General features: G+C 48.9%; 1 protein-coding gene across 8 annotated transcripts in view; it reads right to left on the bottom strand.

Moving 5' to 3' along the window:
- CENPU (centromere protein U) overlaps positions 1-26,614 on the bottom strand; it is a 181,507-nt gene that overhangs the window by 151,424 nt on the left and 3,469 nt on the right. For 6 of the 8 annotated variants that reach the window (XM_073578483.1, XM_073578428.1, XM_073578449.1 and 3 more), the window contains one exon: positions 25,348-25,399. The exons of the other annotated variants lie outside the window; for them this stretch is intronic. In XM_073578483.1, the coding sequence (XP_073434584.1) occupies positions 25,348-25,399 (52 nt within the window). The remainder of the gene's footprint in view (positions 1-25,347; positions 25,400-26,614) is intronic. 8 annotated transcript variants of the gene reach the window in all.

The following is a 26,614-nucleotide window of genomic DNA, read 5'->3' on the forward strand; positions in this document are numbered from 1 at the left end:
CTGGTAGAGCTCGGCCGACTTGTCCCGAAATTTTTGGACCTGTGTGTCCCACTGGAGCGTACAGAACTTCCATCCCGGTGAGGCTGGCGTCAGGGTGGCTGCAGCTGCTCCCCTCCCAATGCTGCTGCTGTGGCTGCAGACTCTGCTGCTGCTGTTGCTGTAGATGCGCCAATTCTAGCACTTTGCCCAGCTCTTCCCACTTGCCCTGTAGCGGTGGCAATTGGGGTTCATATTTGTGGGGTTGATGTCACCTTTGTATTGTCAGGTGACATCAAGCCCACTGCTTAGTAATGGAGAGGCGTCAATAAGACACTTTTCAATTACTAATCATATAGTTGTATGGTATATAAAGACAGTCAGAATAAAGTCTTTTATCAGAAATGAAACATTTTCAATTTTTATCTAAAAAAGATTTTTGTGTACTCATCGTAAAATCTCTCTTAGCCTCTAATAGGGGGACACAGAACCATGGGTGTTATGCTGCTGTCCACTAGGAGGCGAGACTATGCATAATCTGAAAAAGATTAACTATGGCTCCTCCTCTGCAGTATACACCCCTGGACGGCGTCAGCCTTCTCCAGTTTTGTGCAAAAGCATTAGGAGGAAAGTAACAGAAAACGACATAACCATGCCTGTAAGAAGGCAACTATGTACAAGCTCAAAGAACAATATGAGAACTCAACCATAAACAACGGCCCGTAAGGGCAACAGGGTGGGAGCTGTGTCCCCCAATTAGAGGCTAAGAGAAAGAGATTTTACAGTGAGTACACAAAAATCTCCTTTACTCTGTTGCCTCATTGGGGGACACAGAACCATGGGACGTCCCAAAGCAGTCCCTGGGTGGGAAGCAATGGACGAATATTGTGCTAGCAGATCCCTAAACTTGGGGCACTGCCGCCTGCAGAACCCGTCTACCCAGGCTCGCATCCGCTGAGGACTGGGTATGAACACTGTAGTGTTTCGTAAACGTGTGTAGGCTAGTCCAAGTGGCCGCCTTACACACTTGTTGTGCCGAAGCCTGGTGCCGAATGGCCCAGGAGGCCCTTACTGCCCGCGTAGAGTGTGCCGTGATACCGGCCGGAAGAGAATTGTTAAGGCGGTAAGCCTCTTGTATGGTGGACTTGATCCACCTGGCAAGGGTGGCTTTGGAAGCCGGCAGACCCTTTCGAACGCCTTCCGGAAGAAGGAAAAGGGAATTAGACTTCCGGAAGGGTGCAGTCCTAGACATGTATATACGCAATGCCCTGACGAGGTCAAGCGTATGCAGAGCCTTCTCCACTCTATGAACCGGAACCGGGCAAAGGGATGGCAATGAAATTTCCTCACTGAGGTGGAAGTTGGACACAACCTTCGGAAGGAAGGATGGGACTGTACGGAGAACCACCTTATCCTGGTGAAAGGCTAGGAAGGGCCGTCTGCAGGAGAGTGCTGACAATTCAGACACCCTGCGAAGCGAGGTGATTGCCACCAGAAAAAAACACTTTCTGTGATAGAATGCGGAGTGGGACTTCCTTAAGGGGTTCAAAAGGTGGTGCCTGCAATGCTGTCAGGACCAAGTTGAGGTCCCACGTTTCCAGTGAACGTCTGTAGGGGAAACCCCCTGGAGAAAGGTCCTTACTTGCGGCTTGTTAGCGATGCGCCTCTGAAAGAGCACAGAGTGCTGACACCCCTGGCTCTTAAGCGAGCCTAGGGATAGCCTGGTGTCCAGGCCCGATTGAAGAAACCCAAGTACCTTTGGGAGGGAATGAGGGAGTGGGACCTGTCCGCGAGATTCGCACCAGGTACAAAAAGCTCTCCAGGTACGGTAATAAATCTTGGCGGAGGCTGGCTTCCTTGCCCTGATCATGGTCGTAATGACATCCGGTGAGAGCCCTGCCTGGGTTAGAACCCAGGTTTCAAGGGCCACGCCGTTAAATTGAGAGCCCGAGTTCTGATGGTAGAACGGACCTTGTGACAGAAGGTCGAGACGGTCGGGGAGACGCCAGGGGGCGTCTGCTGTAAGTTGTACGATGTCGGCGTACCATGTACGTCTGGGCCAGTCCGGCGCGATCAGGATGGTTGGAGCTCCCTCTTGTTTGATCTTCCTCATGACTCTGGAGATCAAGGGGAGGGGTGGAAAAATGTACAGAAGCTGGAACTGGGTCCAGTCCTGAACCAGGGCATCCGCTCCGAGCGACCACGGGTCGCGTGTCCTGGCCATGAAATTGGAGACCCTGGCATTGAGATGGGATGCCATTAGGTCCACGTCCGGGGTCCCCCAGCGATGGCAGATCTGGTGAAAAATTTCGGGATGGAGAGACCACTCCCCCGAGTCCATTCCTTGTCTGCTGAGGAAGTCGGCTTCCCAGTTGTCCACACCCGGAATGTGGATCGCAGAGAGTACCGACCTCGTGTCTTCCACCCAGTGGAGGATATGAGCCACTTCTCTCATCGCTTGGGTACTGCGGGTCCCGCCTTGGTGATTCACATATGCCACCGCCGTAGCATTGTCCGACTGTATCCTGATATGAGAGGCTGCCAGCAAGTAATGAAAGGCTCTCTGTGCCAGGAAGATGGCCCGAATTTCCAGGATATTGATGGGCAAGGTCGCTTCCACTGGTGACCACTTGCCTTGTGCCATGTGATGTAGGTGCACCGCACCCCAACCTGTCAGGCTTGCATCGGTGGTCAGGACCTTCCATTGACCTGAGAGAGAGGATTTTCCCCTTGCAAGCAAAGTTGGCTTGAGCCACCAGTGTAGGGACCTCCTGGTTGACGATGTCAGCCAGAACTCCCTGTCGAGGGAGAAGGGATTCCTGTCCCAAGACTTGAGGATGGCTAGTTGAAGAGGCCTGAGGTGAAAGTGGGCAAATTGTACCGCCTCCATCGCTGCTGCCATCCTGCAGAGGACTCTCATGGCAAACCGGAAAGATCGGGGAGGATTGCGGAGGAGTATGCGAACTCCCAGACGTAGAGCCAGTGCCTTGTCCCTGGGTAGGAGCACCTGACCCCTGGAGGTGTCGAATAGCATCCCTAGGAAGGTCAGGGACTGACTCGGGGTAGTCGATGACTTTTGTAAGTTGACTAACCAGCCTAATCGACTCAGAGTGTCGATTGTGATTGAGACGCTGACTTCGCAGTCCTTGAAGGTGGAAGCCTTGATGAGAAGGTCGTCCAGGTATGGAACGACTACAATGCCTCTGGAGTGTAGAACGTCCATGGTGGCTGCCATGATTTTGGTAAACGTCCTAGGAGACGTGGCAAGTCCAAACGGGAGAGCCACGAACTGGTAGTGGTCCTGGTTGATCGCGAACCTGAGAAATCTTTGATGGGCGGGAGCAATTGGTATATGCACGTAGGCGTCTTGTATGTCTACGGAGGCGAGATATTCTCCCTGCTCCATGGACGCAATGATGGACCGAAGGGACTCCATGCGAAAATGACGGACCCGTACATATTTGTTGAGTTGTTTTAGGTCTAGTATGGGCCGGACGCTGCCTCCTTTCTTGGGGACTACGAATAGATTGGAGTAGAACCCTCGGAAGCGTTCGGTCGTGGGAACCGGTACTACGACTCCTGCTTGAAGGAGAGAGGAGACCGCCTGGTGAAAGGCACGAGCCTTGTCTGGCGGTTTTGGTGGAACAGAGAGGAAGAACCGGTTCGGTGGACTGGAAGTGAACTCTCTCTTGTATCCGGAAGACACTATTTCCCTGAACCACCTGTCTTCTGTAATAGGCAGCCAGACTTGCTGAAAGAGTAGAAGTCGTCCGCCTACTGGTGGGGTGTCTTCCGGAGTTCGTGAGTCATGATGAAGCGAAATTCTGAGGTTTTCCTCCTTTGGGCTTCGCCTGGCCTGCTTTCGACTGCCAGGTCCTGTCCAGCCTCTGCGCCGCCCGTGGGTTGTCCCTGCGTGGAGAGCGGTTACGATTTTGTTCTGGGCGCGAGACTGACCAGCCCGAAAAATTCCGAAAGGATCGGAATCATGTTTGGTTACGCCGTTTAAACGTGCATTTAGGTTTGAGTTGAGGGAGAGAGGTACTCTTACCCCCAGTGGCGTTGGATATCTTTGTGTCCAACTTTTCACCGAAAAGCCGTCTACTGCAGTACGGGAGATGCGTGAGGGATTTCTTTGAGGCCGCATCCGCTTTCTATTCCCGCAGCCAGAGGATACGCCGAATTGTGATGGCGTTTGCTGCAATCCCCGCTACACCTCTTGCGGAGTCAAGGGCTGCATGAAGCATGTAATCTGCTACTACTGCTATTTGAACCGCATGGTCCGACAGCTGAGGATTTGAAGTTTGAAGGCCATCTTGCAATGTTTTGGCCCAAGCCAGAATGACCGTGGCCGCCCAAACTAAAGCGAACGCGGGGGCCAGGGAGGCCCCTGCCGCTTCGAACACTGAGCGAGCCATGCGTTCTACCAGTCGGTCTGCTGCGTTCCTGAGGGTTGAGCTATCTGGCAGTGAGAGGAGGGTCTGTGCTGCTAGTCTAGAGACTGGGGGGTCCACTTCGGGTGGATCTGTCCACTGTTTGGTGTCCTTTTGTGGGAAGGGGTACCTAGCTTCTAAACATTTACGATTGGTGAATTTTTTATCAGGCTGTGCAAACTGCTTGGTATTCCAGGTGGTTAGTGAAAACCTTAGGTGGTTTCAGAACACCTTCAAAGCAAATCTTGTGTTCTGGGACTTCCGGGGTTGGATCGGAAATGTCCAGCACCCGATCGATGGAAGAGATTATGTCCTCAACTAGCGCTGTGTTGCTAGGGGGACAAGGGACCAGAGACCTCTCTGTCTCATTGTCTGAGTCGGAGTCACATATGCCTTCCGAATCCTGCGTATCCCTGTTGGGTGAGCTGGGGCGGAGGTCTTCTTGCGGAGATCTGCGTTGTCTGTCTCTGGTAGGGGATGGTCTAGGCGACCTGGAACTACGGTGTCTCTCCCTGGAGGGGGATGATCGTGTGCTATGGGATGACGCAGAGGAACGCGACGTGTGGGTCCGCTTACGTGTGGGAGAGCCAGAAACGGCCTGTCCCTGGGTGGAGCTGTCCCTTTGCTGGGTAACACTCATAGGCGAAACATGACCCTGCAGAGCCTGGAGTAATGTGGAGTACAGGTTATCTATGGACTGTGTCATAGACTGCGACATCTGGGTAGCCCATTCCGGCGTGGTAGCGGCCGCTGAAGCAATGATAGGGGCTTCCTGGGGCTCTGACAGTATTTTAGATACAATCCTTGCAGTGCGGGTACGTGCTGCCACTGGGGAGAGTGGCTTTGCAGGCTGTGCAGAAAGCATAAAAACAGTCCTGCCTGGTTCTTTTCCTTGAGCCCGGCATAGTGCACAGAGGCTGGCTAGCAGAGGACTGTACAGAGGTAACTACACAGGGGAGCTATAGGAAAGCCTTGTAGGTAATATGGATTCACAGCCGAGTAAAGAGAACCCGGCTGTGATCTTACCCCACCAGTGTGCCCCTAGGTCCAGGGCTGACAATTCACAGTCCTGTGCCCCCCGGAGACTGCTGGCGTTGCTGCCGCTGTATGGGACAGCGTCTGCTGCAGCGAAGATGGCTGCCGAGGAAATGAGGGAGAAAAAGGGGGCGGAGAGCTGAGAAAGAGCACGCAGAGATGTGAAAAAACGCGCCCTTTCTGCCTCGATCCGCCCCTTCTATGACACTGTGGAGTGTCATACTTGTCATCGGGGGGCGGAGGAGGAGGCGACCTCAGCTAGGCCGAAGCCGCGGCCTAAATTAGATTTCTATGCCCAGGAAGGGCTGCAGGCCGGCGCGATAGTCCGGAGGGGTGGGGGGTTGCTCGGATTTTTACTGGACCCCCCCCGGATTGAAAGGCAGGCTAGCGGTGGGGCCACAATCTGAAGCGGGGCCCTGTGGTGGGTTCCCCTGCGGCACTGTAGACTAACGCTGCCGCAGACACAGGGGCGCATAGAGCCCTGTGTCTGCATGTGCTATGTCTGCTTGCACTGTCCCCGGCCCCGACAGGAGCCCGCAGCTGGCTGGGGTCCCTGGATGCTGCGTAGGTTGCCATGGACAGACCCTACCTGTGGCGTCTCAACCTAATACCCCCAGAGGGGAATTAGGGAGGGTGCTGCTGTCACCGTCAGGGGGCTTCTTCCTCGTCTCGACCACAACGCAAGACAAATAGGAATTAGGGAAGGAGGGGGGTCTCAACTTCGAACCAGCACACGCAGGACTGGGGAAGGAGCGACATGGGGAACCGCCATCTCAACTTCAACTGGGCACCCCATAATAGGGTGCCGAGGAAGGAGCCATGCCAGGAGTCTCACTGAGGAGACCCACTTTTCTTCATCTGTCATCCGAAGAAAAAAACGGAAAAAAACAAAAAATCCTTTAGGTGTGCCTCCTTGCGACACTAAGCAAAAACTGGAGAAGGCTGACACCGTCCAGGGGTGTATACTGCAGAGGAGGAGCCATAGTTCATCTTTTTCAGATTATGCATAGTGTCACCTCCTAGTGGACAGCAGCATAACACCCATGGTTCTGTGTCCCCCAATGAGGCGACAGAGTAAATAAAGTTCTACTCTAACGCCTATTCCACCGAAGCCCTCGTTCTCCTGTAACAAAACAAAAATAAAAAACAATATCCCTCACCTGTCAGTCGTTCTGTCCCACGCCATAACGCATGTCTGTGGCACAATTAGTTTTCAACCTGGACGGTGACAAGATGTGACTGTCCAGGCTGAGAACCACTGATGAATGAGGTGCTGCGAGCGCAGCGTCAGTGACCCAGCTGGGCTGAACGGTGTTGAGATCCCCGCTAGCAACGTGAACGCAAAGGTGACATCATGAGCGCTTACTGTGCTACCGTGGATCTCCCCGGATCTCACTGCAGTTCAGCCTGGCTGGGAACAGAGCCTCAGTGACCGTAGGTAACCTCTATGACATCACCGCCAGTCATTCACCAGTGGTTCTCAGCCTGGACGGTCGCATCAGCACCATCCAGGTTGAAAATAAATTATCCCCCAAACATAGATTACAGCGTGCGACATAACAACCGACAGGTAAGGGATATGGTTGTTTTTAATTTTTTAGTTTTATTACAGGAAAACAAGGGCTTCGGTGGAACAGGCGTTAGGCGAGTATAATTATATTTGTTATTTAAATAAAAATGGAAAACTGTGTTTTGTTTTATTTCTAATAAAAGACTTTATTCTGGCTGTGTCATTATTTACCATATATCTATAGGATTAGTAATTGATAGGTGTCTTATAGATCTTCTCCATTATTAAGCCGTGGGGGCTTGATGTCACTTGACAACACAAAGGAGACATCAACACGACAAATATGAACCCCACTTGCTACCGCTACAGGGCAAGTGGGAAGAGCCGGGCAAAGCACCAGAATGGGCGCATCTAATAGATGTGCCTTTTCTGGGCAGCTGCGGGCTGCTATTTTTTGGCTGGGGGGGGGGGGGTCAATATTCATGGCCCCTTACCAGTCTGAGAATACCAGCCCCCAGCTGTGAGCTTTAGCAAGGCTGGTTGTCAAAACTAGGGGGGACCCAATGCCGTTATTTATTAAATAATTAAAAAAAAAAAAAAAACAGAGTGGGGATCCCTCTATTCTTGATAACCAGCCTTGCTGAAGCGGACAGCTGAGGGGGTTGCAGCCCCCAGCTGTGAGTTTTGCCTGGCTGGTTATAGAAAATACAGGGGAACCCATGCCATTTTTTTTTCATTTATTGCACAGGCGGCAGCTGATGAATTCCCCCATCAGCCGTTCCTGCTGTCACTGTTATTAGCAGCAGCACGGGTAGGCTGATGGGAGTAATAGTCCCATCAGCCGCCACCTGTTGTCTCTTTTATCGCTTAAATGTAACTCATCATTCTCTTCTGCTCGCGCCGAACACTGGCAGAACAGAGGAGAATGACGAGAGCCGTGTTCAGCACCCGGCGCTAGGGGAAAAGCGCTTCTTCCCTGGCGATGATGCGTCACACGGATGACATCCATGTGTGTTATGCGTGTGCGTGGGATGTTTTGCAGCACATGCTGACATTAAAAAACGGACATGTCAGCGTGTTTTGCCCAGGGATACACGGTCCGTGGAAACACAGTGACATGTGCACAGACCCATTCACTTGAATAGGCAAACAGGGCTCCGTTCCTCCTGAGTTTCTCCGTATGGCTAGGTAGCACTGTACAGCCACACATGGGTGTGTAGAAACCAGAGCAGGGCTGTGGAGTCGGAGCTCATTTTGGTGGAGTTGGAGTCGGTATAAAATGGACCGACTCCTAAAATATATAATAAATTGGGTACAGTAGTTCAATGCAGAATGTGCTGAATATTTTTTCATAGGAATTTGGGAAAGTTATGAAATGCCCTATAAATGGCTGTTCTATTCCTGATCTAAGGCTACATTCACACACAGCATTTTTGCTGCGTTTTTTGTGGATACGTTTTTCAGCTGCAAAAGCCTATCAGATTTTTAAAAAACCGCGTCACCTGTAAGGTTTTTGAGCTCATAGATAATGTTTTCAATATCAAAAGCAGATTAGAAATCTGCTCTATCTATCCATTTATCCATATCTGTCTCCATATCTTATCTGTACCAAAAAGAATGAAAGCCGGGTAGCACACAGACTAACACTTCCTGCCTGGCATAGGAGGAGGAAAGAGCGTCTCAAACATCATTAACAAGATATTTTGTAAGTGGCAAAGTTACTGTAACAATGACAGCAGATGTGTCTAAAACAGAGTGAACTATTTTGCCATCAATGTTCGATATGTTTGTGACAACAAAAATTGTTACCAACACGCTGGCAGTAAAAGATAATAAAGCTCATCACAGCAGCCAGTTTCTCCAGGCCTTAGTGGAAAAAGTTCTGCAAGATTACGAACTCAAAAAAGAACAGGTTCTTGCTATTGTAACTGACGATGCTTCAAACATAAGTACAATTACACTGATGAATGAGAGTAATGAACAACAGCTAGAGGAACATTTAGGATTCAGTGCTGTTCATGTAACTGAGGAACAAACAGATATTACAGCAGAAGAACAGCAAAATTATACTGTAGAAATAGATGACCTTGTTGAAGCTGCTTCAAAACACTTTCCTATTCATCACATGCGCTGTGTTGTGCACACGCTGCAGCTGGCAATAAGAGATAGTCTGCAAGAGGGACATGCAGGAAATCTGATTGGAAAAGTGAGGAAATTGGTTATTGCCGCCAGAACCCCTAAAATTGATTCCATCTTGAAGAGACGTGCTGGAAAAGGGCAATTGTTGATCAACTAAAACCGTTTCTTATAGATATGGCGAACCCTCAGGTAACCCTAAATGAAGGTCAATGGACAGAGGTGGCTGAATTGAAGGAATTGCTTAATCACCCATTTACTGTGACTAAAAAACCACCATGGTTACTTACCGGTAGCCGGTTTTTCCGGAACCCATGACAGCACCACATGAGAGAGGGATCCGCCCCGCCAGGACAGGAACCTACTGAAACATAAGGGGCGGCACCTCTCCCCCGCTTCAGTTGGATTACAGAGCATTTGAGAGGACTTCCCGGTTAGTTACATATTTATCCAACACCACATCACACAAATACACCCGACTATTGTGCACACCCAAACGGTGAAAAGGGGGGGAAATATACGGGTGCTGTCATGGGTTCCGGAAAAAACGGCTACCGGTAAGTAACCATGGTGGTTTTCCCTTCACCCATGACAGCACCACATGAGAGATTCTGGAGACTTCGAACACCTTAGGGAGGGACCACCGCTTGCAGCACCCTTCTACCAAAGGTCAAGTCAGTCGAAGAGGATAGATTTAGTCTATAGTGTCTAAAGAAAGTTGAGGGTGAGGCCCAGGTAGCAGCCTTACAAATTTGCTCTATTGATACCTCTGCTTTCTCAGCCCAGGAGGTCGCCACGGCTCTGGTGGAATGAGCCTTGATGCCGTCAGGAACCGGGACGCCACTAGCTGAATAGGCTACACTAATGGCCTCCCTAATCCATCGGGCAATAGTCCCCTTTGACACTCCATAACCTTTCCTAGCACCCTGGAAGGCTACAAATAGGGACTGGGACCTCCTCCACTGGCTGGTTATAGACATATACTCTACTAGGGTTCTTTTAACGTCTAGGCTATGAAATTTCTCCTCCCCTGGGTTTTTCGGATTCTCGCAAAAGGAAGGGAGGACAATTTCTTGGTTTCGGTGAAAGTTAGTTACTACTTTCGGCAAGTAAGCAGGGTCTGTTCTCATAACCACCCTATCCTGGGTATACGGTGGGTTGACTGAAAGGGCCTGTAAGTCACTAACTCTACGTGCCGACGTTAGAGCTACCAAAATAATGGTTTTTAGGGTGAGATTTTTAGTTGAAATCTGCTGTATGGGTTCAAACGGCTCCTTCGTAAGGGCTTCCAGTACCAGATTTAGATCCCATGGGGCTATTTTCGGTAAGACAACTGGCCTAGATCTGTGGCAAGATTTTATGAACCTGGCTACCCTTCTGTTTGCCGCTATATTGCGATTATATAATGCACCCAGCGCTGAAACCTGTACCTTTAGGGTATTAACTGCTAGGCCTAGCTGTAGGCCTGCCTGCAAGAACTCCAAGATAGACTCGATTGGGGGCACTTGGCCAAATGGTTTTCCCAGGAATTGAAGGAATTTCTTCCACGTCCTGCCATATATGTTGGTTGTTATTGGTTTTCTACTTTTCATTAGAGTAGTCACCAACCCCGGGGAAAACCCTTTATCTCTCAAAAGTGCCCTCTCAAATTCCACGCCGTCAGATGGAGCCCCTTGACTTGTTTGTGGAATATCGGCCCCTGAGCTAACAAATCTGGAATTTCTGGTAGTACCCACGGGTCCGAGAGGGACATCATTTGAAGTAGTGAAAACCACGGTCTTTTTGGCCAGAACGGGGCTATGAGGATTACTTTGGCTTGCTCGTCTCTTATCTTTTTTACTACTGCCGGGATTAATGCTACTGGGGGAAAGGCATAGCTCAGTTTGAACCGCCACGGGATTTGTAGAGCGTCTACTGCCCACGGGTTTTCCCCTGGGTTTAATGAGCAGAACCTCCTTACTTGCCGGTTGTTTTTGGTGGCAAAGAGGTCGATCACTGGCTGCCCCCATAACTGTACTATCCTCTGGAATATTACATGATTTAAGGCCCACTCTCCCTGTTTTAATTTGTTGCGGCTTAGAAAGTCGGCTTGAACATTTTCTGTCCCTTTGATGTGTAGGGCTGTTAGGGAGGTTAGATGTTGTTCCGCTTTGAGGAAGATTGTTTTGGTTTCGTCCATTAGGGAGTTTGATCTTGTCCCTCCCTGGTGGTTGACGTACGCCACTGCCACCCTGTTGTCTGACATAATTCGGACATTCTGACCTTGTAACATGGGAATGAATGCCTCTAGGGCTCTGTTTATTGCTCTTAACTCTCTTAAGTTGGAGGAAGCCTTCTGCTCTATGTGACCCCAGGACCCTTGGGCCATATGTTCTCTCAGGTGTGCCCCCCATCCCGAGGAGCTTGCGTCCGTCAATATTACATCGGACACGGGCCTGTGCCACAAAGTTCCCCCTGCTAAATTTGTGTCGTCTAGCCACCAAGTGAGAGAGCTTTTCACCCTTTCGGAAAGTTCCAGCTTCCCTTCTAAACGTCCTTTCAATCGTCTCTGGGCTGACAGGATTTCCGCCTGTAGTTGTCGGGTATGAAACTGTGCCCAGTTGACCGCTGGGATACAGGCTGTTAGCGTGCCCAACAGGGACATTGCCCTTCTTAGGGTCATGTGAGGATGCTGTATTGCCGTAAGGGTCATTTCTCTCACCTGCTCTAGTTTTTTCTCTGGCAAGAGACAAACTTGACGGTCGGAGTCCAAAACGAAACCTAGAAATGTTTGTTTCCTTAGGGGTTGAAGTTTTGATTTTTTTAAGTTTATCATCCAACCCAGTTTTTGCAGGGTCTCTGTTATTCTTTCTACCTGAAGTGTGCAGTGATGTTCTGAATTGCCAATGACCAGAAAATCGTCCAAGTAAGGCACCATAATCACATTGTGGACTCGAAGGAAAGCTGTCATTTCCGCTATTACTTTTGTAAAAATTCTTGGCGCTATGGAGATGCCAAACGGAAGAGCTGTAAATTGAAAATGCCTGAGGTCGCCCTGGATGTATAGGGCTACTCTCAGGTATTTCTGGTATTCTTGGTGCATCGGGATATGGTAATAGGCATCTTTCAAATCTATTACGGCCATGAAGCAGTTGTGGTGTAACAGCTTTATGGCCGAAGTCACTGATTCCATTTTGAATGTTTGGTTCATAATCCATTGATTGAGGCGCCTGAGATTTATTATCGTTCTGAAGGAAAGGTCGGGTTTTTTTATTAGGAAGAGGGGAGAATAGAACCCCCTTCTCTCTTGATCTTTTGGGACCTCTATCAGAACTTGTTTCTCCAACAGTCCTAAGATTTCTGTCTCTATGGCTGATTGCTCTCCTGGTTCTTTTCTGACGGGGGTCACCACAAATGAAGCTCTTGGATGCTGGAAGAAGGGGATTTTTAGGCCTTTCTTTATAATGTTCAGAATCCAATTGTTGGCCGATATTTTCTCCCATTGTTGGGAAAAGAGCCTCAATCTTCCCCCCACAGGAGGGCTGGTGTCATTGCGGGGATTTTTTGGCAGTTGAGGTAGTTCCCCCAAACATGAACCCTGGTTCTTTTTTCCTCTTGTCGTCCCACCTTTTCCGCTCTCCCGGGGGACGGCCTCGATTAAACCTTCCCCTCCGAAAGGGCGGTCTCCTCTGATCACCCATGAATCTGGGGAAGCCCTTCTTTTTATCACCGGCTTTTTCCAGGATGTCATCCAGGTTTTTTCCAAACAGGAACTGCCCATCACATGGTAACGAGCACAATTTCGCCTTAGATTGAATGTCCCCAGGGCAGCCTTTGAGCCATAACGCCCGTCTTGCGGCGTTCGATAGCCCCGCTGCTCTTGCCGTTAACCTCATCGAGTCGGCGGAGGTGTCAGCCAAGAAGGCGGCAGCTCCGTGTAGCAGGTACATTTCTCCTAATATCTTCTCTCTTGGTACTTTGGAGACTAATTTTTCTTCAAGTTGTTGCAACCAGACCATTAACGACCGGGCTGTGCAGGTGCCGGCTATTGCTGGTTTCAGACCCCCTGCCGCTGCCTCCCAAGTGTGCCTTAGGTATGAGTCCGCTTTTTTACCCAAGGGATCTCTCAAAACCCCTGAATCCTCCAGGGGCAGGGCCGACTTCTTGGAAGACCTAGACACTGCTGCGTCAATCTTTGGGACTTTGTCCCAGACGTCCGCATCCTTAGTCTCAAAGGGGTATCTTCGCTTTGAAGAGGAGGGAAGGCTACCAGACTTCTCTGGTTTCTTCCACTCTCTCTCGATTAGGGCCTGAACCTTGTCATTTACCGGAAAGGTACGTTTTTTCCTTTCTTGCAGGCCGCCAAACATTACATCCTCCAGAGATCTATCTACTTTCTCCTCCTGCAGGCCCATAGTGGACCTGATGGCTTTAAGGAGTGCGTCCGTATCTTCTACGGGAAAGCAAGGCCTGCCCCCCGTATCACTGTCTGAGGATGAAGATGACCCGTGCTCAACCTGATACTCCGAAGAGGAGGAGCCTGACGAGGAACTCGGGGAGGCTTTCCTACTCTTACTCTTCTTTTTTAATAGCTTTTTAAGTGAGCCCTGTACCTCAGATTTTATTATCGATCTGAGGTTTGTTGCCAGGCTCGGCACCTCTTCAGCCATAGTCCGCTGGATACAGCTGACACATAAGTCCTTTGGGTAGTCTTTCGCTAAAGGGCTGTGGCATATGGCACATTCTCTATTTTTCTTTTTAGTTATGGCTTTTTTGCCTCCCTAAAAAAAAAAAAAAAAAAAAAAAAAAGACATAGGAAGGCCTATTATAATATTGTCTGACTTTCACGAAGATCACTCACCACCCAGGAAAGGCTGATACCGGGCTCTGGGGCTGCGAAGGAGCGTGCGCCCTGCGCTCTTTTGACCTCGAGGAATCCCTCGATCGGTGACTTGGACGGCTGCTGCTTTTGCCGCTCGAGCGGCTCTTGCGACCAGAAGCTTGCGATGGGGGCAGGGACAATGGGGACGGTGAGCGATCCTCCTGAGACGCCATTGTCACCCCTGCCGCCGCTTCTGCTCCTTTTATCGGTGAGCCCTCATTACCCCTCCCCCCCGCGACCGCCAGCCGCTTCTCCTGGCCGGCGTCGCGCCCGGCGTCATGACCGTCGCGTCCTGATGACGTCAGCGGTCGCGCTCCCAGAATCCTTTGCGCCGCTGACGTCAGACGCCGGTCTCCGCCCCCGGCTTCCCCTGGATGCAGGCGAAGGACGGGCGCGCGCGCAGCGGGAGGGCGGCACGGGAGGACCTCCGAAGGGAGGACATCGGGACGTGCCCGCACGAACCCGGGGCCCGAAACAGGCAAAACCCCGGGGACTGCGCTACCAGCTGCCGACGGCCGGCGTCGCAGGTAAGTTCGCCCTGCAATTTTTACCCGCCGGGACGGCCCTGGGTCTTCATCCTGACAGGCACCGCCGCTGTCAGAGGGATTCCTTTCCAGGACAGGAACCCAACTGAAGCGGGGGAGAGGTGCCGCCCCTTATGTTTCAGTAGATTCCTGTCCTGGCGGGGCGGATCCCTCTCTCATGTGGTGCTGTCATGGGTGAAGGGAAAATTACAAGCTGAGGATTTAACTCCTGGCATTTTCAAGAGGGAGCGGAAGAACTAGCTATTTTGCGGTTTAATCGCAGATGGCATTTCTGCTTCAATGAAACGGAGAGACACAGCAGTTAGGAAGAGTGGCCTATAGGAGGACTGCCAGGCGCAAGAGGACTCGGGTCCTCACAATGCTACTGCTGCCATATCTTCATCCTCATCAGATGAGGAGTTTGACTTTGACAAGTATTTGTATGACATGGAGCAGGCAAAGCGTTGCCGCAAGGAAAAAGATTTCACTCTGTCTCCTATAGCAAGCAGATTGACCATATTTCAGCAAAATGTTTCACTTGTTCTCAAAGAAATAGAAAAATTCAACAATTCATCAAAACTGACTGTGCATGAGGCAATTCCTTTATACCCGGAAATTGTTAGAGATGTTGCCCATGTGGTTACGGCTTTGCCTCCAACCCAAGTTACTGTAGAGAGGTTGTTCTCTAGCCTTAAAATTATTAGGTCAGATTTGAGGTCATCTATGAAGGAGGATCTGATGGAGGCAATTTTATTTCTTAGAACAAATTCATAGACTGCACAAATGTTATTTAGTATGTTTTTGTTGAAAACTGTTTTTTCCACTTATAGTTTATTACATAGTGATATATATATATATATATATACACACACACAATATATATATATATATATATATATATATATATATATATATATATTCGATATTACATGTTTACAATTAGTTTTTTGTGTTCTAAAGTTGCATTCCAATAAATATTATGTTCTATCTAAATATCTTGATTACTGTATCATAAAAATGATTTAATGTCTGATGTTCACATTGTACTAGAATAAATTTTTCACTTAAATATAAGCAATATATGTGGGAGTCGGAGTCGTGGAGTCGGTGTAAGGAAAATTGAGGAGTCGGAGTCGGAGTCGGAGTCGCAGGTTTGGCTTACCGACTCCCACAGCCCTGAACCAGAGTATATCTTAATTGCCCAGACGGCTATGTTTTTGCAGGCGTGGAGGAATTGACTTTTTGTCTCTATATTTGACTTGGGGATTTAAGTGTGGATTCTGGTGGGTCACGAAGACAGACCTGCATATCATTTAACATACTATGTAAGTCTGTAATAGTGATTTGTACATCGTGTGTGTTTATTGTGAGCTGATATGCTAATTGTGTATTGTATTCTATGACCAGTTTGTTGGCTGTAGATCGGGAAAGGCTGTGAGGGTCAACTGAAGGACACTGGGTAATTCTAAAAATACTGCCTCGGGTATAAAAAAAAGGCCCTGAGACAGAGAGACGCGATCTCATCTCATGACACAGAGCTACCAGTCTGCACAACACTCAACGGACGAGAGAGGAGACTGCAGCCAATTCGTCATGGCACCATCACGAGGGACACTGATCTATGATTCTAAGGAAAACAACCTAGGCGTGATCGGCTCCGGTTGGAGGAACACAGATCTGATCCAGTGACCATCTCCGTTTCTCCACAATGGGGTATTGCCACGTTCAGTAGAAATTGTGGGACAAATTCTGGTGTCATTTTTACCCACTTCTTGTGTAAAAATGTAAAATCTTTGGCTAAAACAAAAGATTGGTGGTAAAAATGTAGTTATTTTGTCTTCACTGCCCAATGGTATAAAATTCTGTGACACACCCATGGTGTCAATATGATTACTGCACCCCTAGATGAATTCACTGAGAGGTGTAGTTTGTGAAATGTGGTCACTTATGGGAGGTTCTGCTGTTCTGGCACCTCATGGGCTCTCCCAGTGGGAGACGCTCCTTGCCTTCTGAGCTTTGCACGATTACACGTAGGGTATTGGCGCACTCCGGAAAAATGGACCTCAGTTTGTTGTAAAAAAAAAAAAAAAAAAAAATGTCCAATCAGCCCATAGAAAAATTAAAAACTTGGGGCTAACACAACATTTTTGTGGTAAAAATTTAATTTATTCTTTCTTTCTTTACCGCTCAGTGGTATAAAATTCTGTGAGGCACATGTGGTATCAATATGATCACTGCACCCCTAGATGAATTCATTAGGGAGTGTAGTTTGTAAAATGAGTTCACATATAGGGGGTTTCTGCTGTTCTGGCACCTCAGGGGCTCTGCCAACGTGACATGGCACCTTCAAACCATTCCAGCAAAATCTGAACTCCAATATGGCGCCTCTTCCCTTCTGAGCTTTACACTGTGCCTCAAAAGGTAGTATTCCCCTACTTATGGGGTATCGGTGTACTCAAGAGAAATTGCACAACAACTTTTGGGGTCCAATTTCTCCTGCTACCCATGGTAAAATAAAAAAAATTGGGGGCTAAAACACCATTTTTGTGCAAAAAATATGCTTTTAATTTTCAAAGCTCTACATTATAAAATTCTGTGAAGCGCTTGGGGGTTCAAAATGCTCAATACTCATCTAGATATGTTCCTTGGGGGTATCTAGTTTCCAAAACGGGGTTACTTCTGGGGGATTTCCACTGCTTAGGCACATCAGGGGTTCTCCAAACGCGACATGGTGTCCGATCTCAATTCCTGCCAATTTTGCGCTGAAAAAGGCAAACGGCGCTCCTTCCCTTCCGAGTTCTGCCATGCGCCCAAATAGTCGTTTACCCGCACATATGGGGTATCCGCGTACTCAGGACAAATTGCACAACAACTTTTGGGGTCCAATTTCTCCGCTTACCCTTGGGAAAATAAAAAATTGGATCTGAAGTAAATTTTTTGTGAAAAAAAAAAAGTTAAATGTTTTGTTTTTTCTTTAAACCCCTTTGAATTTTTTTTCACTACTTAGATAAAAATGAACCTAGACATGTTTGGTGTCTATGAACTCATAATGACCTGGAGGATCATAATGGCAGGGTAGTTTTAGCATTTAGTGAACATGGTGAAAAAAAAAAAGTGTAGGATTGCACTTTTTTTTGCAATTTCATCGCACTTGGAATTTTTTTTCCCATTTTTGAGAACACAATATGGTAAAACCAATGGTGTCATTCAAAAGTAGAACTCGTCCCGCAAACAACAAGCCCTCACAAGGACATATTGACTAAAAAATAAGAAAAGTTATGGCTCTGGGAAGAAGGGGAGTGAAAAACAGAAGCACAAAAACAAAAATGGGCTCCGGCGCAAAGGGGTTAAAAAGTCCAAAAATTCCTGTGAAACACTTGAAGGGTTAATAAACGTCTTGAAAGTGGTTTTGAGCACCATGAGGGGTGCAGCTTTTAGAATGGTGTCACTTTTGGGTATCATACAGACCCCTCAAAGTGACTTCAAATATGATGTGGTCCCTAAAAAAAAAAAAAAAAAAAAAATGGTGTTGTAAAAATGAAAAATCGCTGGTCAACTTTTAACCCTTATAACTTCCTAAAAAAAAAAAAAAATGTTGGTTCCAAAATTGTGCGGATGTAAAGTAGGCATGTGGGAAATGTTACCTATTAAGTAATTTGCGCGACATATCAGTTATTTAAGGGCATGAAAATTCAAGTTGGAAAATTGTGAAATTTTCAAAATTTTCGCCAAATTTCCATTTTTGTCACAAATAAACACAAGTCATATCAAAGAAATGTTACCACTATCATGAAGTACAATATGTCACAAGAAAATCTCAAACACCGGGATCTATGGAAGCGTTCCCTCATAAAGGGACAGTGGTCAGAATTGTAAAAATTGGCACGGTCATTAACGTGCAAACCACCCTTGGGGTAAAGGGGTTAAAAATATTAAAAAAAAAAAAAAAAAATGTAAAAAAATATAAAGATTCAAATCACCCCCCTTTTGCCCCATTCAAAATAAAATAAAAAAAATCAAACATACACATATCTGGTATTGCCACGTTCACAATCGCCCGATCAATATACAAAAAATTTTTTTTTTAATCAGATCGCTAAACGGCATAACAAGAAAAAAAGTAAAAAAGCCAGAATTAAGTTGTTTTGGTTGCTGCAACATTGCATTAAAATGCAATAACGGGCGATCAAAAGATTGTATCCGCACCAAAATTGTATTAAAAGTGTCAGCTCGGCGCGCAAAAAATAAGCCCTCACCCAACCCGAGATCACGAAAAGATGGATTTTTGGTTCTTACCGTAAAATCTCTTTCTTGGAGCCTTTATCGGGGGACACAGAATACTATGGGTGTATGCTGCTGCTGCTAGGAGGCTGACACTATGCAAAAACAAGAAAATTAGCTCCTCCCCGGCAGTATACACCCACCGACAGGCACCAAGCACCTCAGTTGGTGAAAAAGCAGTAGGAGAAGCAACGAGAAAAAACTCGAACCATATGTACCAACCCAACAAGGGACTCTAAGACCCAACACGGTACAACTGAAACAGGGAGGGTGCTGTGTCCCCCAATAAAGGCTCCAAGAAAGAGATTTTACGGTAAGAACCAAAAATCCATCTTTCTTTATCGCCTTATTGGGGACACAGAATACCATGGGACGTCCCAAAGCAGTCCCAAGGGTGGGAACAGCAATAAGGAACAAAAGTAATGGAAAGGCTTAGGTCGGCCGGTGAGCCACCGCCGCCTGCAGAACCTTCCTACCAACCACAGCATCAGACGAGGCCTGGGTATGAACCCTGTAGAACCTCGTGAAAGTGTGCAAAGATGACCAGGTTGCAGCCTTGCAAATTTGCATGGCCGAGGCCTGGTGACGAGCAGCCCACGAAGCCGCCACAGCCCGGGTGGAATGAGCTCTTACTCCCGGAGGGGGCCGCTTTTCCTGAAGACGATACGCTTCCAGAATGGTAGAACGAATCCAGCGAGCGATCGTGGATTTGGAAGCCGGAAGGCCCTTCTGGCGACCTTCAGAGATGACCAGCAAGGAATCGGACAGACGAAAGGAAGAGGTCCTGGCAAGATAGACACGCAGGGCTCTAACTACGTCCAGTTTGTGGAGAGACTTCTCAAGAGGATGAGATGGAGCCGGACAAAAGGAAGGAAGGACGATCTCCTCATTGATATGGAAAGCGGAAACCACCTTCGGAAGAAAGGAAGGAACGGGCCTGAGAACAGCTTTGTCCTGATGGAGAATGAAGTAAGGGGAACGACATGACAAGGCCGCCAATTCAGAAACTCTTCTGATGGATGAAATGGCAATCAAAAAGGTGACCTTCCAAGAGAGAAGGGACAAAGGAATGTCCTGGAGAGGCTCGAACGGCGCTTTCTGGAGCGCGCTAAGGACGAGGTTGAGATCCCACCGGTCTATTGGTGAATGATGAGGAGGAGCCACGTGGGAAACCCCTTGTAGAAAGGTCTTGACCTGTGGTAGAGAAGCTAGCTCTCTTTGGAAGAGGATAAAGAGAGCGGAAACCTGGCCCTTGAGTGTACTGAGGGACAGACCCGCGTCTAACCCAGCCTGAAGAAACCCTAGGATAGACGGGATAGAAAAAGACATTGGGAAGACTCTGTTATCATCACACCAACGGAAAAAAGCCTTCCAGTACCTATAGTAAATGCGGGAAGAAGCTGGTTTCCTAGCTCTGATCATAGTTTGAATGACTTGACTGGACAGACCAGATTCCTTCAGAATTGCGGTCTCAACGGCCATGCCGTCAAACTCAGAGACTAAGAATTCTCGTGGTAAAGGGGGCCTTGCGAGAGAAGATCTGGACGGTCTGGAAGCCTCCAGGGAACGTCCGCGAGCATGGTGACCAGTTCCGCGTACCAAGGCCGTCTTGGCCAATCTGGAGCGACTAGAATCACTGTTACGCCTTCCAATTTTATCTTTTTGACCACCCGAGGGATCAATGCCAGAGGCAGAAACAGATACGGAAGTTGAAACTGGGACCACGGAGTCACCAGTGCGTCGCATGCGACGGCTAGAGGGTCCCTGGACCTGGCTACGAACTGCGGCACCTTGTGGTTCATCCGAGATGCCATGAGATCGACATCCGGGGTGCCCCAACGGTCGCATATCTGAGAGAAAACCGCGGGGTGCAGGGACCATTCGCCGGACGCTAGGCCCTGGCGACTCAGAAAGTCGGCTGCCCAATTTTCCACCCCTGGAATATGGACGGCGGAGATTGTCGGAACGTAACGTTCTGCCCAGCGTATTATCTTGGCCACTTCTGACATTACTTGTTTGCTGCGCGTGCCCCCCTGATGGTTGATGTACGCCACGGCCGTGGCGTTGTCCGACTGAATCCGGACCGGCTTGCCGGAGAGGAGGGGTTGCCAATGAAGAAGGGCCAGGAAAATAGCCCTGATCTCCAAAAGATTGATTGGGAGGAGAGATTCCTGTGGCTTCCAGCGGCCTTGGGCCGCTTTCTGATGGAACACGGCTCCCCATCCTAGAAGGCTCGCATCTGTGGTGATGATTTGCCACTGAGGCGGAAGGAATGACCTCCCTTGGAGAACTGACGCTGGCCGTAGCCAACAAGTGAGAGACTGCCTCACTCTGAGAGGAAGTCGAATAGGACGGTCCAAGGACATTGTGGTCTTGTCCCAGGCTGACAGCAGAGACAGCTGGAGGGGGCGAAGATGAAACTGTGCAAAGGGCACTGCTTCCATGGAGGCCACCATCTTCCCTAGGACCTTCATGCAGAACCGAATGGTAATGGGAGCAGGCCTCTTGAGAGTTCTGATGCCCTTGGACAGAGATGTAAATTTTTCCTTTGGAAGAAAAACACGGGCTAGCTCCGTGTCGAATTCCATACCCAGAAAGGTCAGACGCTGGGTGGGAATCAGAATGGACTTCTCCTTGTTGACCAGCCAACCTAGGCGGCCGAGAGTGTCCAGGGTTATCTGAAGGCTCCGGAGACAGTCCTGGCGAGACGAACCCTTGATCAAGAGATCATCCAGATAAGGGATGATGAGGATCCCTCTGGAGCGAAGGATGGCCATGACGGTCGCCATCACCTTCGTGAAAACCCGGGGCGCTGAAGCCAGGCCGAAAGGAAGGGCTGTGAACTGAAAGTGGCGTCCCTGAAACGCAAATCGAAGATACTTCTGGTGTTGCACACAAATCGGAATGTGCAGATAGGCATCCCGAATGTCCACCGAGCAGAGAAATTCCCCGGGCTCCATGGAAGCAATCACCGACCGAAGAGACTCCATCTTGAAATGAAGAATCTTCACGTGGCGATTGAGCAATTTGAGGTCCAGAATAGGACGAAGAGAGCCGTCTTTCTTCGGGACCACAAAGATTGGAGTAGAACCCGGAAAACCGTTCGTCTGAGGGAACGGGAACAATGACTCCGGCGGAAAGAAGGGAGGAAATGGCCTGCAGAAAACCCGGAATCTGGGACCGCTGTCGCGGAGGCCGAGACCGGAAAAAAACGACTGTTCGGGAGTGAAGAAAATTCGATTTTGTAACCGGACGCGACGAGTTCTCTGACCCAAGCGTCGTCGACAACGGACAGCCAAGCATCCGCGAAAAAGGAAAGTCTGCCTCCCACCCTGGAAGAAATTCCAGGTGGGGGTGACCCGTCACTTAGACGAAAATCTGCCGGAATTGGCTCCTGCAGATCTGGAATATTGACCTCTAGATCTCCAGCGAGGAGCGGGCTTGTATGAAGGTTTCCTCTGATCCCGCTCCCTGGTGGCAGGCGGCCGATCCTGTTGAGTGGCTCTCTCCGTGGCAGAGAAGGGACGAAAGGGCCTGAACGGTCGAAACCCCCTTCTGTTGAAAGGACGTTTTGGTCGAGACTGGGGAAGCGAAGTACTTTTACCTCCAGTGGCATCGGCAATTATCTGATCCAGCTTTGCTCCAAAGAGCCTAAAGCCATGGAATGGCAGATTGGTAAGCGACTTTTTCGAAGTAGTGTCCGCATTCCATGACTTTAGCCAAAGGACTCGGCGTACAGCTACTATGTTGCTGTTAGCCCTTGCTACGCAGCCGGCCGCGTCCAAGGAGGCGGCCAAAAGGTATTTTCCCGCCTGGTTAATCTGATCTGCAAGATCTGCCAACTCGTCTTGAGGAGCTGACGCTAAGATGCCTCTGCGAAGAATTTTTGCCCAAGCGGAAATGACCTTCGCCACCCAGGCGGAAGCGAAAATAGGGCAGAGAGAGGCGCCAGATGCCTCAAAGAAAGACTTAGCCAGAGATTCAATCTGCCTGTCAGAAGGATCCTTGAGCGATGCTCCGTCTGGCAGAGAGAGCACCGTTTTTGAGGCTATCCGGGAAACCGGAGGATCTACCTCGGGAGCCTTGGACCACTTTGAGAGCAGTTCTGCGTCAAAGGGGTACAGAACGTCCAAGTACTTGCGGCCTGAGAACCGTTGCTCAGGGCGCTCCCAGTGTTTGGATAAGGTAGTGTCGAAATCGTCGTTATTGGGAAAGGTTCGAGACGGAGGTCTGGCTCGTCTAAGGAGAACAGAGCTTTCCTGAGTTGGAGCCTCATCCTGTTTAAGTTTTAGTGTTTGGAAGATAGCTGCAATAAGACTATCGACCATGTCCCGCGTTTTAGAGACGCTGTTCCCGTCTGAGCTAGCTTCCGAATGAGAATCCTCGCCTGATTGAAGATTGTCATCCGAGGAAGGAGAAGGAGGCCTGGGCGCAGAAGGGCCCTGCGAGCCCGAAGACGAAGTGGACAGAGCCCGCTTCCTAGAAGTCCTTCCCTGTCTGTCTCTCTGAAGGTCGCGGTCAGGTGCGGACGACTCACCCCGAGAGGTGGTCGGAGCAGAGGTGGCTGAGGATAGCTGAGGTAATCGTTCTAAGACCTGGACCAGCGACTGTGATACTTTTGTCAAGTCAGAAACAGACTGTGACATTGTAACGGCCCACTCCGGGGGGAAAGAGGAGGGAAGAGCGCCCTCCGCCCGGGACTCTGTGCGTTCCTGAGATGCTGACATATTTGAAGGACTGCAGGGGGGGGGGCAGAATGGGGACGACTGACCCGATGCCCACTTCTTTTTACAGCGTGCACAGGCGTAATAGGTAGCTGTGGGCCTGAAGCAGAGATCCCCTGAAGGGTTGGGCATAAGTAAACTGCACTGATTGGCTGCAGATATTAAGGAATAACTGCCGAGGGGAGCTAATCCCTGTCCCAGAGCCGAGCCTACCGAGATTCTGTGAGCAGCAGAAGAAAACGCCGAAGTGTCCCCCAAGCAGCGCAGGAAGGAGTGGTTCAGGCATCAGGAAACGCTGTGCTGGGAGATGGGGGCGGAGCTTAGCGGCCGCGCCGTGATTGGTTAATAGCGACTGGGGAGGGCATGGTCAGAAGAGGGGGCTGGCATCCAAGAGAGGAAGAAGCCCTGTGATGGGCTAGAAAGGGCGCGCTGAAAAGAGCGCGCTGAGGAAGGGAGGAGGGAGAGCAGAGGAATTCCCCGCGCTGAGGGGAAAGTGAAAGTGAAAGTGCCTCCCACTCTGACAGCGCCGCAGCCCCATGCCCGACATACCGCGCTAAGGATGATCTGACCAGGTCCTGACGCTGCGGTGAGTGAGGGGGATACCCGTAGACTCCCTGGCTAGAGCAGGGAAAGTGAAGGAAGGCAAGCGCTGAGCGCGCGACAGGCAGAAAAAGGGCGGGAGATTCAAACTTGTGGAGCTGCAAAACCAGGTCCCTTCTTCTCCCATGTCACTGGAGCTTATGCGGGGCCGGAGGGAACGTAGAGGCACTTACCTGACGTCCCAGAAGAGGATGACCACAGGGGCCCATGGGGAAACGGCAGGCCGCTGGGAGGGGAAGGAGTCCTCTGTACCCGCATCCTGCAGAAGAAGGCTGGAAACACCTGCGATCGCCGTCTTCCTCTCAGCCCTGTCCCGAGAAAGGGGTGAGGAGGGGGATTCGGCAAGGACCAGCCACCTGTCCGCAACCCTTATCACCAGAAGGTGATAGGGAAAAGTCCTGCCTGCGGTACTGAGAGTTGCGATGTGGGTGACACCACACTGCTCGCTCAGCCGCATGATATGGGAAATCAGGGTGATAACTATACCCTGTTTCCCGATGGAAAAGACCTAAAAGACAAAAGGGAAAAATTAAAAAGTTCAAACTAAACCTGAAAGGAAAATTGGATTAAAACTGCGGATCTGGGGAGATCCCGGTCCGCCTCCTACAGACACTAAGCACAAACTGAGGTGCTTGGTGCCTGTCGGTGGGTGTATACTGCCGGGGAGGAGCTAATTTTCTTGTTTTTGCATAGTGTCAGCCTCCTAGCAGCAGCAGCATACACCCATGGTATTCTGTGTCCCCCAATAAGGCGATAAAGAAAATGGAGACGCTACGGGTATCGGAGAATGGCGCAATTTTTTTTTCTTTTTAACGAACTTTGGAATTTTTTTTCACCACTTACAGTAGATAAAAAAGAACCTAGACATGTTTGGTGTCTATGAACTCGTAATGACCTGGAGAATCATAATGGCAGGTCATTTTTAGCATTTAGTGAACATAGTAAAAAAAGCCAAACAAAAAACAAGTGTGGGATGGCACTTTTTTTTTGCAATTTCACCACACTTTGAATTTTTTTCCCGTTTTCAGTACATTATATGTTAAAACCAATGGTGTCGTTCAAAAATACAACTTGTTCCGCGAAAAAACAAGCCCTCACATGGCCGTATTGACAGAAAAATAAAAAAAAAGTTATGGCTCTGGGAAGAAGGGGAGCAAAAAAACAAACAAAAATACCTCTGGTCATGAAGGGGTTAATATAAAAGAAATGAACTAAAACACAAGATAGAAATACTAGACGTTTTAATTGTGAGAGCTGCAGGAAAACTTACTTGTTTGATGCGCCCTGGGCTTTTGACATTTTGACTTTTAAGGCTTTTTGTCCTACAAAATATCAATGGGTTAAAAAGTAAAACCTTGTGTCTGTGACCCCACAGCACATTATGCGAGTATTTCATATACAAAATATTTGACCTGTCAACGTGTTTCTCCTACTTAGTACGATTACAGTGATACCAAATTTGCAAGGTTATTTTATCACATTTTAGTGGTTAAAAAAAATTGTTGGTCTAAAAAAAAAGCTTTGTTTGTGCCGCAATTTTGACAGATATTCTTTTTATATTCCTTACAATTTTTTTTCTAGTTTCCTTAAGGGATTTGAATCGGTGATTGTTTAATTGTTCATAGGAGGGCTATGACAACCATGGGGGACTTCAGCAGGCCCCAGGCTGCCATAGTAACCCATTAGTGAGCGCACTGGTAAGCTGGCCATTTAAGTGGCACTGTTGTACGACAGACGCTGGTTGAGTTAAATAGCCAGCGTCTGCTTGGTATATAGAAGGCAGGATTCAGATATTGATCTCCTAGATCGGAGGGGGATCCAACATCTTACACTTCTATCAATCAATGTCATCAGCCCCAACAGTGACCAGAAGTTAACGGTGAAGTGAGAAGTGCATGTTAACTGTGTACACAGTAGTGTCTGCTCCCAGGTACTGCAGATCCTATCCATCAATATTGAAAGCCAAGAAACCACCTTTAGCCGCTTTCCAACATTTATGTATGTCCCACATTGGGTGCTGGTATTTGGAGTAGGCTCAAGAGTTGCCAGCTGGTATCTTCCTGAAACAGCAGTGATCAGAGCTTGTGCCAGTTGCTGCCATTTAACCTTTTAGATGATGTCAACTCAACACTGGTTGATGCTGGTCTGAACAATGAAGGCAACTGTTACCACCCACCTTTCGTGTCTCCCCTTTTTTCCTCATAGACTGTAAGCTTGCGGGCAGGGCCCTCATTCCTCTTGGTATCTGTTATGACCTATGTGATTACTGTTATGTCTATCGTCTGTACAAGTCCCCTCTGAAATGTAAAGTGCTGCGGAATATGTCGGCGCTATAGAAATAAAATGTATTATTATTATTAATCACAGAAATACATAGGGTGATGGCCGGTGTACACGTGCTCGGGAACCCATCGACCTCCCTAGCGACGTATTCACCGAGTGTTGATTGCTTGTAATGGTAGCCGGGGTCTGCTGAAACCATCAGGGCAGCACGGTGGGTAAGTGGATAGCACTGCAGCCTTGCAGCGCTGGAGTCA

Source organism: Dendrobates tinctorius, unplaced genomic scaffold (assembly GCF_039654945.1).
Source record: "Dendrobates tinctorius isolate UK_male_01 unplaced genomic scaffold, ASM3965494v1 ptg000008l, whole genome shotgun sequence".
Classification (NCBI taxonomy): domain Eukaryota; kingdom Metazoa; phylum Chordata; class Amphibia; order Anura; family Dendrobatidae; genus Dendrobates; species Dendrobates tinctorius.